The sequence below is a fragment of the Bos taurus genome, chromosome 8, assembly GCF_002263795.3.
Source record: "Bos taurus isolate L1 Dominette 01449 registration number 42190680 breed Hereford chromosome 8, ARS-UCD2.0, whole genome shotgun sequence".
Lineage (NCBI taxonomy): Eukaryota > Metazoa > Chordata > Mammalia > Artiodactyla > Bovidae > Bos > Bos taurus.
In genome coordinates, this window is record NC_037335.1 from 88,780,533 (window position 1) to 88,797,374 (window position 16,842).

The 16,842-nt window shown below is 43.8% G+C and overlaps 2 protein-coding genes across 7 annotated transcripts in view; both read right to left on the reverse strand.

Annotated features, from left to right (window-relative positions):
- Positions 1–8,827, reverse strand: part of SECISBP2 (SECIS binding protein 2) — a 34,406-nt gene extending 25,579 nt beyond the window's left edge. For 5 of the 6 annotated variants that reach the window (XM_005210470.5, XM_005210469.5, XM_005210467.5 and 2 more), the window contains exons 1-5: positions 8,692–8,827; positions 7,540–7,688; positions 2,293–2,542; positions 1,959–2,082; positions 497–726 (exon numbers count right to left, since the gene is read on the reverse strand). In XM_005210470.5, the coding sequence (XP_005210527.1) occupies positions 497–726; positions 1,959–2,082; positions 2,293–2,542; positions 7,540–7,688; positions 8,692–8,727 (789 nt within the window). In that variant the 5' untranslated portion in view covers positions 8,728–8,827. Of the gene's footprint in view, positions 1–496; positions 727–1,958; positions 2,083–2,292; positions 2,543–7,539; positions 7,689–8,691 lie in introns of those variants that run through there. The other variant, XM_059889510.1, reaches the window with a different exon arrangement.
- A 2,047-nt stretch (positions 8,828–10,874) lies between these two features.
- Positions 10,875–15,770, reverse strand: CKS2 (CDC28 protein kinase regulatory subunit 2). The gene is given in 3 exon segments (NM_001113319.2): positions 10,875–11,210; positions 12,527–12,654; positions 15,610–15,770. Coding segments are annotated over 3 exon segments (240 nt in total). The 5' UTR covers positions 15,669–15,770; the 3' UTR covers positions 10,875–11,157.
- Positions 15,771–16,842: the final 1,072 nt, after the last annotated feature.

Consider the following 16,842-nt stretch of genomic DNA (forward strand, 5'->3'; position numbering starts at 1 on the left):
ATACAGTGCAATTTAACACTTACTGCAGTGAGATTTTCTGTATCATTGACAGGACAGAGGTGCAGATAAAACTGCCTGGGAAAATTAGAAGTTACACTGTACAGTTCTAACATTACTATTTAATTTAAAAAAATTCGTTTCTCTGTACTGAAAAGTGTTATCATAATGCAATGGTAGAAACAACATTTTCACAATGGGCTATGGAATTCAGTTGAACCAACGACAGAATCTTCCCCTCCTGAGGCATGGCAATGCTTTCTAGCCACCAGAGATGAAGACACTTGCTAAGTGATTCTCTGGAAAGAGCAACACCAGGTGTTACAGCCTGGCCATAAACAGCTCCAACAACACAGAGAGTCACCTAAGTGCATTTAGGAGGCCCCTGCCACCCCACGATGTGAAGTGTATGCAGTGTTTCAGGTGATGTCCCTGCATAACTGTCCATCACTGAGGAGAAAAGAAGAAAGGGGAACAAAGAGCAGGAGGCTGCACTCACCTCTGATAATACTGCAGAGGGTGTCCCCATTTCTCTGAGAAGAGAAATGTCAGTAGAGGTGGAGCGTAAAGGCCCCCACTTGGGCTGCTTTTGTATCTTTGGTATCTCACTGTTTTCTGGACTCTGCAGTTCAGGAAAATCCAACCTGGTAAATCCAAACTCAGGTTTGGAGGCAGATCCACTCTTTTCAATGATTCTGGATTTCCTGTCTGTTCGTTTATAATAACCATCTGCATTTACAGAATTAAAAGTAAGGGTAAAAATTCAGAGGTTGTTTGATGACCTGTATTCACACTTCAGTTGCAGTGTAGAAAGTCTATTGCTACTGATGCAACAACATATTATTGTCCAAACAGCCTGATTTTTGGTAGCGTTGTTAACCTCTGAAACAGTGGAAAACATAAATGACCATGGGGGTCACCAAGCAGAAAAAAGCAACATGCTGCAAATCTTAGGAGTAATTCTCAACTGGATGAAATAGTTACCTTAACCTGATTGTGCAGCTGGGCATTTCAATTATTCTCAAAACACACTTTAGAGTTTTGTGAGATTAAGGGGACTCTTGCGAATTTCCTTTAAATAATAAATTTTCCATATTTTAGTTTGCTGGAACGAACTAGAGGAAAACAAGTATTAATAGAATTAAACTTATAACCTCTCCCACCTTTCTCCTTCAAATGCAAATGAATGATGCCATAGGTTACAATTCCATAAAGCCCCAGCATTTTAAAAATTGTTTAATTATAAGGCTAGAGTTATTCCAGTTAACTGTTCAACTCTTCTTTCACATTACCATATACCAGAGGATTTATAAATGACATCAACACAAAGAGAAAATGTTATGTATCAAATAACAGTAAATTACACATGTAAATAAATGACAAACCATTTCCAGTAAGTACACTATTACAGAGGTTTTAAGTTATTACATAAATAGATGATGGCTGTGATCAAGGTGCAATAGTAAATAATTTACAGGAAAAAAAAAACAAGGTATCATGTATAATCACTAACTTTCAACCAGAGACTGGAACAGCAGTTCTTAAGCCCAGAACCGACATGTCCTTTGAATAACCATCCTGCCCTGGGTTTGGTATTGTTCAGGATGGGATTTAAATTGTAGTCAACTCTCTCCCCTACTGAAAAGTGTTCCAATAGAAAACCAGAGAAGCTATTTTAGGGATCAACATGATCAAATACAGTACAAGGATATGGCTGTAATTCACTATTTAACAAGTATTTTGAGGTGGTTGATTGTCACCTACTTGCTATGTGATTTTACAGAAGTTCTTGCATAAGACAGTGTAATACCATCTTTGGATAAACTCCAGGATCCCACAGGAAACTTGATTGCCTCAGTTTTTCATGATGAATAAGCCCACAAAAACAGTTTAAAGAACAGAAATGTTTCTGGGAGTAGACAGGGTAGAATAATATAATATACAGAGCATATTATTTTTACCTGATTTCAAACTATTCTCAGCATGAATGGACACACGAGGTGAATCTTTGACTGATTTTAAATCTGATGATACAGGTCCATCAGTTTTCTTACTGTCAAACTTCTGTTCATCATAGGTTTTCTTCTGCAGGAAACATTAAAAAATAACATTTTTAAGAACACAATCACTATAAAATAAAGGCTTGAATCCACAAATTCATAATTACAACTCAATCATTTTTTAAAAAGGTTAAACCATATGAAATTTTAAATACCTTAAATAACATGCAAGAACTGGCCTGTTCTTTATGTTTTAAATGCTAAAGTGGCCAACAACACCAAGACATTTACAGACCTTAAACACAGCTTTTGTGTCTTGTGAGAGAGGGCACGTGTGCTCACTTCGTGGCTTCAGTCTTTGAAAACCTCCAAAACAACTGGGTTGGTTGTCATCATATGGGGAGCCGGGCACTGGGCAAACATTTTGTGGTGACTGAAGGGTGTAGGGAGAGTAGGCATATGGATGAAGAGGGATCTCAGCAGAGAAATACTGAGATGGAAAAGCTGAAGCTCCAAAAGCCATATCATCGGTATAGAGTTTCTGTCTAAATAAAAAGGGTAAATTTTAGTTGCAGATTTCATACCACAAACCAAGAAGCTTAATATTTTATAATAAACAAAATTTAAACATACTATTTTTGAGGTCATTCATTCTAGCACTGAAATACCTCTAATTAAAAACCAAATAAAACCTCTGAGCACTTCTTAACCTGCAAACAAAGATGCTGACTAGTTCCATTTTTTTCATTACGCAGCTGAAACCTCCATAACAGGACCCTATTACAAGGAATATTAGAAAAGCCCAAGGATGCTCTAGCAGCTTTCCACTCTCATGCTGTCAAAATATTCGGAAATGCCTCACTCCAGCAACCCTGACCAAAATTTAAGCCATCCAGACCACTCTCTTGGCAGAGGGAGCTTTTATAGAGCCCCCACTGCCCATCCAAATTCCACCCTGACAACCTCCAGGGGCCTGCTCCCTGAGGCCTCTGGGCACCCGCAGACAGCCTGCCCAGCCCCTTTCCTGTTCCAAGCCCACTGCCATATCCTGTGCTCTACTGCCTCAGGGGGCTGGGAGCACTGTGCACAACGTGGTCCAGGAACTACATGTCCTGCTAATAAGATGGAACTGTCTGTGAACACTGCCACTGCCTCAACTTGCTCAAGTCGCAAGGCTGGAGTGAACTATAATTTAACACTGATTTTTGTGTGTGGCAAATTTAGTATAAGGCCAGAGGTTTCAACCATTTTGCAACAAAGGTTGATACAATGATAAATGCTAAGCAACTGACTTAATACAAATCACAGTATTCTCATTCCCACAAATAAGCACCAGCAGGTGTTTCCATGACGTTCAAGGGCTTTGAATTATTTGTAGCAAACCACTGAAATCCTGAAGTGTAGGGTCCACTGAAAGGAAGGAAGAGTCAAAGCTAAGGATGCTGCTAAGTCACTTCAGTCGTGTCCGACTCTGTGCAACCCCATAGATGGCAGCCCACCAGGCTCCCCCGTCCCTGGGATTCTCTAGGCAAGAACACTGGAGTGGGTTGCCATTTCCTTTTCCAATGCATGAAAGTGAAAAGTGAAAGTGAAGCAGCTCAGTCGTGTCCGACCTTCAGCGAACCCATGGACTGCAGCTTTCCAGGCTCCTCCGTCCATGGGATTTTCCAGGCAAGAGTACTGGAGTGGGGTGCCATTGCCTTCTCCCAAGCTAAGGATAAGACACCCCATATGATCTTCCAATTGTTCGAATGTCAGGAGATATAAGCATAGGCACCAACTAGTAGAATTTGTATTTCTACTCTGCTACAATTAAGAGTCTGCAATGAAGGAAAAGAGTCACTATAAACAGGCTAGACCTGTAACACACTGACAGCTGCCAAGTCTCCTACGACCTCCTTCCTGTCAATCTCATTAACCTCTACTACATGGTATCTACTTCTATCACACCACCTGAAAAGCTCCACTAGCCTGGACTTGACAACCTCTGCCCTCTCTTTGCTCTCACTCATCTTCCAAAGGCTCCTCCGTGGCATGGTTCCCACCACACTCTCCCCATTTCACCTGTCAGACTCACTCTGAGCCAGAACCTCTCCTTTTGCTCAGGACTTCACTTCAACCTACTCGCCTTCCAGCAGTTTTATCACCTCTAGGCCTCTATCTCCAATTTACAGGTCATTTTCACCCACCCAGCACACACAGATCCAAATCGTACGATCCCCAAACCAGCCCCACTGCCAACTTATGCTCTCACAAACGATCCCCAATCTTTCCAACTGGAACTAGCTAGGACCTTTCCCACCAAAACCCGTAAGAACACTTTTCTACTGCAGAAAAGTCTCCCTGTATTTTGTTCTCTATTTCCAGTGCCTAACTCAATCGGAATACTGCAGGCCCCCAGGAGTGTTCCTGATCATTGCTCACAGTGAACTTACTGTGTGTGGAAAACTTCCTGGGTACCAAGCCTTGTGTTGAGAACTTTAGGAGTCTTTGTCTCCCTTGAGCCCCTTCACAGCCCAGTGAGGTCGATGCCATTAAGCCCTGTTTAGTAGAGAAGGGAATGGCAACCCACTCCAGTATTCTTGCCTGGAGAATCCCATGGAGAAAGGAGCCTGGCAGGCCACAGTTCATGGGGTCGCAAGAGTTGGACGTGACTCAGCAACTAAACCACCACCACCACCAACCCAATCAAAACCTTCAAGCCCGTTTCCTTAAAAGCTGAGCCAGAAACCAGGTGTGATTATCATGATCCCACCCACAATACTCCCAAAGTTCTCTATTTCCTATCCAACAAACCTAACTTTTCAGCTGTACCATGTAGGCCAGTGGACTAGTGGCTCCCCTCAACAATAGGACCTTACTTCTCTACTGTCTCCCAAATATCTTGCATCCGGTCCCCTCTGACCTGTCAGGAATCCAGTCACTCCTCCACCCACCAACTTGACATGAGCCACACTGTGAAGAACCACTAATTCACATAGCGTATGTGCATGCTTAGATGCTCAATCGTGTCCAACTCTTGAGACTCCATGGGGCCCACCATGCTCCTCTGTCCATGGGATTTTCCAGGCAAGAATACTGGAGTGGGTTGCCATTCCCTTCTCCACGGGATCTTCCTGACCCAAGGATTGAACCCAGGTCTCCTGAATTACAGGCAGATCCTTTACCACTGAGCCAGGGAAGCCCCAGTTCTCACAAATGAGAGTTTTAACCTAAAAGCAACCACTGGCACTGTAATTTTCACATTATACTACAAGATACCAAGAGCAAGAGCAGCTGAACTCAGGTCAGAAGGACTGAATGCTAATTCTGATCCTGGTGCTATCTCCTTGAGAAATTTGGGACAAACATTTATAGCCTCAGTTTTTCTTGTGTAGAAATAACACTACATCTCCCTGCCAAACTCATGGATTTTGGCAAGCATGAAATGAATGTATTCAGTAATTCCCAAACAAAACACACACTTCCTCACACCTGTGTTACACAGGATTTGTCACAAAGACATACTATGACAATCAACAAAATCATTTTCTGGGGAGGATGACTGGCAACAGAGAACTTACTTTGTTTGCATAACCTTTATTTGTCCATTATACCAGTAAATACTCAGTACTTCCCAAACATGGCCATTCTACATACTAGGATACTTCTAATGATATTTGTCCTGCCTATAACATAAACTTGAAGGAGACTGATAATGTGTTTTCATTCATCTCCACCATAGTTCATGAGACAGGCCTTCCCCCACTTAGGAACTAGTGCTTTTCCATATAGTAGCCTTTAGCTAATCAACTGCAAATGAATAGATGAGTCCTTTGGCATGCACTGCTAGAAGTACTAGAGGTGGACATTCAGCAAAAGGTCACTCCTTCCTTTAAGGACACAGAGAACTAGGTTGCTATAGCGGAAGAAGTAGAAAAGAGGACATGTTTGTTATAGAAAATTTCAGTCCTTTTTTCAAGGCAGCAAGAGATCTCCATTTAAACAAAATCTGATTATAGCAAAACAACTCTTAACTTATATTAGAATTAACTAGATAATCACTTCTTCACTGTGTAAAGTCTCACCACTTCATCCCCACTTTAAAGGCTCTCATTCTTTCTAAGCTTGCTCTTTGGTTTCATGATTCCATTGTCCTTAAATCGTTTTCTTGTCAGGCAGGAATATGGTCAGTCAACCTTTTCAGTGGTTATAAATATTAAAAAAAAAAAAAAAAAAATCAAAGCTATAAGGGAATAAGGGGTTAAAAAAGCATAATTTTAAAATTCAGCATCGAGCATCCTTAAGCCTCTGATTAGTCTCAACGTGTTATAGCTAGAATGCTGCTTTAGCTGTATGACTGTTTTCCACCTTTATTTTAGGTCACTAGAATTTTACCCAGCAGATGGCTTAAGAGTTTTTATCACAGACTGAGATACAGCTTGTATTTTATCATGTGAGCCCACTCAAGGTAGGAAATGACTTAACTGAGACCCATGTCAACCTTCCTATTACAAAGGAAGAAATTACAATGGAAAACTTGGCATTCCTACCAAACACTTTCAAGCATATTCTGTCACGACTTCAATTTTAGTCAAAAAATATAACTTTTCTTATTTCCTAAACATACCAGACAATCCAATGATTTTCTTATTCCAACTTTTATTTTTGTGAACACAGCTCTAGAATTTATATGAAGTATAAACTATTTTCAGGTACACCATGCAGGTATGGGGGGAAAAGGTAACAACTCTGACCCAAAACAACAAAACATAAAGATAAGGATTTTCACATAAGCATAAAGGTGATTTATGCCTTAAAAATAAATCTACAAATAATCCACACAATCATGTGAAAGACTTTAACACTTATTTTTCTACCCTCAGCTAATAAAGGGAAACCATTTTGTAACTACCTACAGAATAAATCCCGGGGAGGAAAAACAACATTTAAAGGACAAAATAAGCCTTCTTTCAGCTCAAATCTGTAAGAATTTATAACCAAAAATTTGTAGGATCCATCTCCACAGGACAGTTATAAAGCAAAACAGTTAAAAGCAAACCTCAGCAATTTCCAAACACTTTATCTGCACAGAGAGGCAGCCCTGGTTGCTAGCCCCCCTCCATCACTGAGCAGCGTTTTTCAATGTTACACCCTAAAACTGAGGAGCATGTTTATTTATTTATTTGGGCTTTTCTTTGCCCCGTTTGCTCTCACCCACTTGTTCCTGCCATTTCATCACCCATAAATACATGATACAGTTTTAAACTGTAGGCACAACAGACTTGCATTCCCCATTAATAAATGCAACGCAGTCTCCATATTTTCTCTGCCCCAAATAACCAAATGAATATGGAGGAAAAAAAGGAGAGCTGAATCTTCAGTTTTTCGTGTGCTACACAGTTAAGTTGTGCTGTACATTTCCTTCTTGGATGAGGAGCATCTTCTCCAGTTGCTCTGAAAACGTTAACGTGATAGCTGCAGAATATTTCCAGTCTAATTACCATTAAAGTCAAGCAATAAGGTCCCCATGTTAAGGCAAGACTTTGGGAAGAATACCTACTCAGGCACTGCTAGTTCTTGGACACATGGATAGTATGGGGTGGCTGCACAGCTGGGGAAAACCCGCGCTTCTGAAGACTCTGACCATCCCACATTGAGCCCAGCAAATTTGGGGACAAATGGTTTGACATCTGCTGACAACTTGATGCCCTGAGGAGAAAAAGAGGATTATGGTTACAAACTTTCTAAGATCAACCAAGTGGGGAAAAAAAACAACAAAGAGTCCCTCCCATCTCAAAGCCCCAGAAATGCTAATCCCAGTGCTGCAGTTCAAATATATCTGCCCAGCAAATACAAGAATTTGTTAGCAATTTCTTCCCAAACCCTTTTTCACTAGAAAAGCCAGTCTATCAAATATTAAAAATAGAAAATAAGGACAACCATTTAAAGTGGGAATAAAAGTCAACCCAGACTGCAGAGTTAGAACTACTAGTGACGTTTCCTTATCTTTAAGGTAGAATACAGTAGTTTACCTCTCGACTGAGTTAAAGGATAACAAACTATCAAACTTAACTGTAGCACTCAAAACGCACATGCTCCTTAGACTTTATTGGTTCTATTAAATTTCTCAAGGAACTCAGAACAGCTGCTTTTCACTCAGCGAACCAATAAAGGCTGTCTTATTAAAAACCAAAAGCAAGTTTTGCCAGAAAATCTTTGTATCGCCACAAGCCCTTGAAATATGAATATAAAATGTTGGTTGGATTTTTCTTTCCGTTTTTAGATCTGTATTGAGAAATATACTTTCACTAGCAACTTATAATCATGTTTTTTCATTCTTGTGAAAGCCGGTTTTTGCGATAGTCAGGGCTCCTGCTAGAGGTTACTCTTAGCTAGTCGAGCAGAGACTTCCGCTTCAGAAAACGTATTCACAAGCTTTAAACAAGTGGTTCCTGCTCACGAATGCGGTAAGGATACACGGTCGCGCAGCTCCTCCGCAGCCTCGGGACTAGTGGCAGTTTCCCGTTGACGGAGTCCTTCCTCATTTCGTTTAACCGCGGGCCGTGTGGACGCGCCCGGGGCTAGGGGTCGCGGCCGCCCGGCCGGACATCCCCCGCCCTGTCCCCAACCAGCCTCCGGCCCACGCTAATCCACTTCCCACCCCATCCGCGCAAGGCCAGCACTCTGGGAGGCCCAGGGCCGCCATCCTCACCTCGGCCGCGGGCTCCCGCCGCCCCTCCGATGCCATGGCGGGCGGCTGGGAAGAGGTCCGGCCGGGGAGGCAATAGCCGCCCCGTCGGCTGGCGGGACCGAAGGGCGACAGTCCTCCTCCCCGCCTTTCCGCCTTCGGAGAGGACGCCAGGAAGTGCGTCACAAAAACGCGCCTCGGCCCGCCTTACTTCCGGTCGGAAGTGCGCGGGGCGGCAATTCTGCGCCTGCGCGAGGTACCGGCATGGTGAGTACTTGAAGCTGCATCCTCGCGCGTGTAGTTTGGAGTTAACTTGAGGCTGTATCCGCAAAGATAGCGGACAAACCGCGGGATGTGGTTAGCCAGGCCCGCACGAGGGGTCGGTGCACGGGGTGGCGGGCACCTGGAGCTAGAGAAGGGTCTGTGGGGAGTTGGGGGCCTTAAGGAAACCGCATACCTTGTGGACCTACAAAGGGAGAAAGTCAAGATTTGGCATCTTACATTTCCAGGAGCCTAGAGCAGTTTGGAGAAGGCAATGGCAACCCACTCCAGTACTCTTGCCTGGAAAATCCCATGGGCGGAGGACCCTGGCAGGCTGCAGTCCATGGGGTCGCTAAGAGTCGGACACGACTGAGCGACTTCACTTACACTTTTCACTTTCATGCATTGGAGAAGGAAATGGCAACCCACTCCAGTGTTCTTGCCTGGAGAATCCCAGGGACGGGGGAGCCTGGTGGGCTGCCGTCTATGGGGTCGCACAGAGTCGGACACGACTGAAGCGATTTAGCAGCAGCCGAGCAGTTTGGAAGTAACCACGAAAAAGAATTTCAAAACTGCTCAGTTCAACAAAGGGCTGTTGACCACTAGGAAATGTGCTGGGAGAGGAAGAGATGGACAAGCAGGGTGGAAGTAAGCAATCCTAGGGCAGGTGGTGGTAGGTAGAATGGGAAGTAGAGGGCGGTGCCTGGGAAACGGAGTGAGGGAGGGGGAGCGCAGATCCTAGAACTTTTGCTTACTTGGTGAAAAGTGGAAGCTGTTTGACCAGTAGAGGTTAATTAGGTTGAACATCCTAAACTGGAGGCTAATTGTAGGTTCTCTGGTGGCTCAGAGGATAAAGCGTCTGCCTGCAAAGCAGGAAACCCGGGTTCAATCCCTGAGTTGGGAAGATCCTCTGGAGAAGGAAATGGCAACCCACTCCAGTATTCTTGCCTGGAGAATCCCATGGACAGAGGAGCCTGGCGGGCTACAGTCCACGGGGTCGCAAAGAGTCTGACACGACTTCACTTTCACTTTCTGTTGAGTGACTACCAGGTATTTCAAGCAGTAAATGCAGGCAATTCCAGCTCATCTCCTGGTGTTCTGTGCGCCTCTCACAGGTCAAACCTCCAGAGTGGAATGAGGCTTGGGATCTGACAGTAAGCAGTGCTGGAGATTGAGCATTATGCAGTATACTGGTCTGTGCTAAATACAATCAAGTTTACTTAACAATTCTGAAGTTTTTCTGTTGGCCCAACCCTGAACCTGGAGCCAGTGGACCCATGGGGATGGGAGTAAGTTCTAGGCTCTTGCCCATCACCACACTGCCCTAAATATTTATCGTGCTTATTATGTGAAAGCACTACCCTTTTCAAAGAGGTGTGTACAGAGGACCAGCATACTGGGGGTCTTATGCTTATTGGCAGCTTAGCTAAAAGGTTTCTTCAGCATTAGCAATGATGATAAAAAGCCTGTGTTTGGATTAACTGAAATATTTCCTTAGCAGTTAAAAGAATTGGACACAAAATGCACACCATGTTAGAAGTTTTAAAAATGCTATGATCCCCCTTTGGCACATGGAGAAGAGAAATGGGGTTAAGTGGTTTCTCCCAAGGCAGTAATTACATAAATTAGTGAAGTAACCCAGAGTATTAAGTTGGGTTTCTTTTTGTTTACTTGGAGATTCTAAGACAATTCTCTAGGAACTAAACAACAGAGCTATAGAATCTACCTTGGCTCTATCAAACTTATCCCTAGTTCTTAGTATCTTCATAAGTGAATTTAAATGGTACCCGGAATCACAACCAAGCTGATAGGTTTAAACCCACTTAACATTTTATTTCTTTGAAGTGAATTTATTTCCTCAGGACTATAAAACTGAAATCATCCAACATCCTCAACAGTCCCAAGTTAACCTTAAGAAAACAAACCTCAGTAACTTCAAAGAGTAATAAATGCAACGTACAAACTTTATTTAACAAAAGTAACAGATAATGTCAAACAGGCACTTATATTAAAAGAAAAACTGACTAGAAGAAATTTTTATCTTAAAACACCTTACAGTAACCTACTTGCAGTTGCATTTAACTGAGCTCTGTTGCTGTGAAGAATACAGCTCATGCACAGGTATGGATGAACAATTTGTACATTTTTCAAGTATTCACTGAATACTACCTTATATACACATATACATTAAATTTGAGAAAGATTTAATTGATGATCCCCAGATAAGCTTCATTTTTGTTGATCTTTTGGAAGAGGCCGTCTAAAGAGAAGGATGTGTGGTTCTGTGGAAACAAAATGTTTTATATTAATATGGTTAATTTTCATTCCTTCAACAAAAAATTATAAGAATTCTCAATTGAACCAAAATAAAGTAAATCCACAGTCAACTGATGTTATTTATTAAGGTATCTGAAATTTTGCTTTTAAGTTACTATCAACAATAAACAAGAAATCAACATTAACAATGAGAATTTCCCCCCAGTTAATTTTACACACTCTGGAGAAAAGGAAAGTAAAGAAGTCATTTGAGAAGGGTTTCTATCTTTAGAATCTCAATTCCAATGAAAAGTAAAGAAAAAGGTTATCTGTTGTGGGGAAAACAGTTAACACCTCATTAAAAAACCGTAGGTCCCAGGGGCCCTCCTGGTAGATTCTGTTTCAGTAGATGGAGGACTGAGTAGGAACCTACAGGTAAGGTCCTCAGTTGCTTTGTATTATCTGGAGAAAGACCTTTTTAATATAATTACATGCTCCGATCCCAAGATAGTTACAAGTTTGAGTTTTTGCTGCTGATGCTTTTCTTTAAAAGTATAAATCAAGATAGCTTTAGCTTTATCTAATTCATATCATTAAGTTATGGCTCAGTTGGTAAAGATCCACCTGCAATACAGGAGATCTGGGTTCGATTCCTGACCTGGGTCAGGAAGATTCCCTGGAGAAGGAAATGGCAACCCACTCCAGTATTCTTGCCTGGGAAATCCCATGAACAGAGGAGCCTGGCACACTACAGTTCATGGGGTCGCAAAGAATCAGACATGACTGAGTGACTAAACCATCACACTTAATTCAGCTTCTATGCCTTCAAATTTTATTCAAAGCAATAAATCCTTTTAGATTTATTGATAACCCCCAAACACCATGGAGTTTCTTAGTCTAGCTTACTAATAGTTTACCAATAATCTAGAAAACTGTTCACTTCAAATTGCATCAGTTTCTATACTTAGAACTCCTAGACACACAACCCTAAATTAAGTTCTTAGTTTTCAAATAGACACCAGAATTCTAAATATATTTACGGCAAAATACTTCAAGATACTACTAGCAATGACACAGATTTTAAAATAGAATAACCTGTTTGTTTCTTTTTTTACTTCATAGGTTATTTTTGCAGATACAAGAATGCATTCTTTTCACTATGTAAACTGTTGTTTACTATAAAATTAGAACCCTCTCTAGGAAGTCATTCAAAAATAGTCAAGCTTATCACTTACTTAGGATATCACTTACTTAGGGATATCATTGAAACATCAGTATTACTAACAGATTTTCAACAACCACTATTTATTTTCAGTCAATTAATGCTTCTCTAAAAACTTACCTGGTTCATGAATCATGTAATGAACCCAGCCTAGACTCTGTTGGACACCAAGTCTCCTCCACTCCTCTTCAGACATCAGATGGGTTTTTGGTACTTGTTTGGAAAGTTCTCTGGGTAACATGACATGTCTGTTAAAAAAAATATAGCCAAATATTAGTACTCTATGTGGATATGCCTTTCCTAAAATTATGGTTGCTTTACACATCCATCTTTAGGACACTTAAAAAAGCAACCCTGTTACATTATCACTGGCATCAATCTTAAGAACTACTTAAGTAGTTCGACCACCTTTAATTCTTATTTTTGATGGCCTGTGTTCAAATTAGAAATTAGAATATGTACTCCAAAAGTACAAAGCATTTTATTTACGATTAACATTTTTCCCTAATAGAGACTGCTTGCTAATTGTCTCAATCTTCTTCAGGAATAGAACCTCAAAAACTAAGTGGGACACATGGTTATCCAAAACACCCCAGCCCCCCCTGCAGCTACCTCTGATCACATGACTAAATCGACCAATAGGATAAAAGCAGAAAATATGCACCTTATGGAAAGCATCCTAAAAAGAAAAGAGCATGCCCATTTTCATTTTTCGCCTTCCTGTTGGTTACAAAGCAGATTGATGTGATCAGGGAGCAAGAGAAGTCATCTAAGACCATAGCTGCTGCTGCTGCTAAGTCGCTTCACTTGTGTCCAACTCTGTATACCCCATAGACTGCAGCCCACCAGGCTCCCCGGGTCCCTGGAATTCTCCAGGCAAGAACACTGGAGTGGTTGGGTTGCCATTTCCTTCTCCAATGCATGAAAGCGAAAAGTGAAAGTGAAGTCGTGTCCGACTCTTCGTGACCCCATGGACTGTAGCCTACCAGATTCCTCCATCCATGGGATTTTCCAGGCAAGAGTACTGGAGTGGGTTGCCATTTCCTTCTCCACTAAGACCACAGAAGTAATCATAAATTGAGAATGGTCCCCGATTGTAAGAGCTGCAAATAACCTATTACCTGATTTCTATCTTCTACCTAATTGTTGATTAGTCTCAAGAGAAATGTACAGTGCTTTTGTACACATCTTATGTATACCCTACAAAATACAGCAATATTTTATGTTTAAGTGGAAGTCACATCCCTACCTTAACCATAAACCATAGAAATAGTCTAACCATCATCAAGATTTGATCACAAGAGAAAAATCTGTAAGTAGCTTCAATCAGATGGAGAATCTACATGTATTTGTTTTCCCCCTGCCATGGGTATATATTGGGCTTCCCTGGTGGCTCAGAAGGTAAAGAATCTACCTGCAACGTGGAAGACCCAGGTTTGATCTTTGGGTCAGGAAGATCCCCTCCAGAAAGGAATGGCAGCCACTCCAGTATTCTTGCCTGGAGAATCCCATGAACAGAGGAGCCTGGTGGCCTACAGTCCATGGGGTCACAAAGAGTCGGACACGGACTGAACAACTAACACTTTCACACTTTCTAACTACATATAAGGAGAATTGTTCCCCAAAGTTAACTGTCAGTACCAAGTGCTTTTCATGGAGGGTGTCGAGGTAAAGAAGGCAATAACAGTACAAACAACAAAGGAGCTACTAAGATAACACTGCAGGATACAATTAAATTTCCTTCTCTGAAGATTACTGCCCTGTTTCATAAAAGTTTAAAGTAGCTTGGTCAAGAAACAACAGCTTTAATACTGGATTAAATATTAATCCAGATTTTAGTAAGATTGTAGTTATATTCTGTCCATTACTGCATATCCCCAGCTTCTTGGTCAGCATCACATAATTGAACATTATTATCAACACATTACAGGATTAGAACTGTGTAGTATATAAAAATAAGACAATTGACTTCAAACAAAGAGACTTTTCCAATGCAATTAGGTATTACTAATCTGCAAGGCTGCCCAGAGAAATCATCAATTTTTCTCCAGAGAATACAGATTTACAAGACATTAGGGAGAGAGGAAAAAAAGGAGACCGACCCGCTGTTACTGAATGTACGCTTTCTAACTCAAATAGCTTTCTTGGAAATCTAAAAGGAGAGCATCTTGGAAATCTAAAAGGATAGCAGACAGAAAAGGTCACTGTTTGGCCCCGCCTACACGTTAGCAGTTTCCCAGGATGCAGCGTCCTAGTCACCACCCAGGAGGACTGGGCGGAGCTGGTGTTTGAAGCCACACCCTAGTTAAGTCTCCGGTAAGCGTTAAGGCCATTAAGTTTAAGAGTTCCTTTCCTCCCACAATCCAATTTGCTTAATCTAACACATTTAGGAACTACGCTCTAGTTCCAGCACATAATGATGCAGAAGCCAAAAAAACAACAACAAAAAAAAAGCCTCAAAGCAAAAAATTTGGCCGATATAAACTAACAGAAAAAAAAAAAGCCCCAAAGTCGTTCGAGTTCTCAATTTAGTCTCAAATGGAAGCCCCTTCAATATTAACCCAAGGTTACCACGCACCAGCACCCGCTCAAAGTCGCCATACCCACACTACACATTCAAATCCCAAGCAAGCTCGTTTTGGGGGGGATTCCCCCGCAAACTAATTTTTAGTGCCATCAACTTCAAAAGAGTTTCTCTGGCGACGTTACCTGACCAAAATCGCCCTTCCGACCGCCCCTCGCCCGCTGTGACTGGGGTGGGGGGCGTTTGCCTGAATGCCATGTAGGCCGAAATTTTTAGGAACAGCTGGGCTTTTATGCAGGCGTCGACTCTCCGCGCCAGGCTTCAGCCTCGCCGGGCCCCTTTAGGCCCTCGGTCCCTTTCCTTTAGGGCGGCAACTCTGCACCAGAAGCGGCCCCTTCTGCGCTCCAGCTTCGTCCCCCTCACAGACAGGAACAAAGAGCGGAAGGCGGCCGGGCCGGCCCGCCAGACGAGGAGAGGCGCGCGCTCCCACCCCGGCGGCCCGACCCCAACACAACAGCGACTCCCGGCTGGCCCCCGACCTGACCTCCGGATCCCAACCCTAACCCCAGCCCCAAGCTCTTCGACCCCGACTCTGGGTCCCAGGTTCTCTCCCCTGACCGGAGTTCCAGCTCAGGCTCGCCCGAGGCTGCGGCCGAGGTAGGCTGTCCGGCCTGCTCACCGGTATTCGTAGTGTTCATCGAAGTACTTGTCCGAGTAGTAGATCTGCTTATGGGCCATCCTGCAGGTGGGCGGTGGGCAGCAGCTGACTAGAGCGAAGCGAGGCGAAGACAGGGCGCAGGTGAGGGAACGTCCGGGTCAGGTGAAGGCAACGACTCGACTGAGACCAACCGACCGTACGCCGAACGAGCCAGGTTTGAATCCGACAGCCCGCCGCTGATTGGGTAACGATGTCGACCAATCACCTTCCGCGCATCCTGCGGGGGGGTGGGGGGGGGTTGCAACCGGCTCCTAGCCTATCGTCACCGCCTTTCTGTGGCGTTTGCACAAGATTAGCCAATCAGAGGCCTGTTGCGAGGTCGTCCCAGGAAAGAAGTGATGATTGGCGTGGCGTGGGGGCGGGGAGCTCCTAACGAGAAGGGAGTGACCATGGAAGGGCGGAACCAGGACGTTAGGGGCCATAGGGCGCGTGCGCAGGGGTTTAGAAGGTTCCAGGTCCGCTGAGCCGTTTGGACAGCCAGGCTGCGGGAGGGGTACGGTATCGCGAGGTTTGGCGAGGCCCGGGAGTGGGAGGGGGCTGCCTGTAGAGCTGTCGTCAGTTTGTCGGCGCACCCTCAGCTGCCGGTGCTACGTGACTGAAGTACGTGGGAGGTGAGGAATTCCGGCAGCCCTGCTGCTGCTAAGTCGCTTCAGTCGTGTCTGACTCTGTGCTATCCCATAGACGGAAGTCCACCAGGCTCCCCCGTCCCTGGGATTCTCCAGGCAAGAACACTGGAGTGGGTTGCCATTTCCTTCTCCAGTGCATGAAAGTGAAGTCGCTCAGTCGTGTCCGACTCATAGCGACCCCGTGGACTACAGCCTACCAGGCTCCTCCATCCGTGGGATTTTCCAGGCAAGAGTACTGGAGTGCGGTGCCATTGCCTTCTCCGCCGGCAGCCCTAGACTGAGGGAAAGACAGAGAAAGAGGGAAGAGTGAGGGGAAGAGCCTTAACCCGGGCGCGCCCAGCCGTTCTGTGGCGTAGAGATCCGGAAAGCCAAAGTTGTGCCGGGACGTGAGGAAGACGTCAGAATACCCCACCGCGGCGAGGCCGCATGGAGTATCCCGGAACCTCGCCGCAGAGTGCTGCGGGGGTGCGGTGCAAGGCCGTTGCCCAGAGACCTCTGTTAGGGGAAAATTGTCTTCCCACGCCGTTCGCACATTCTGACAGCTCTATAGATAGGCGTGTGTGCGAGC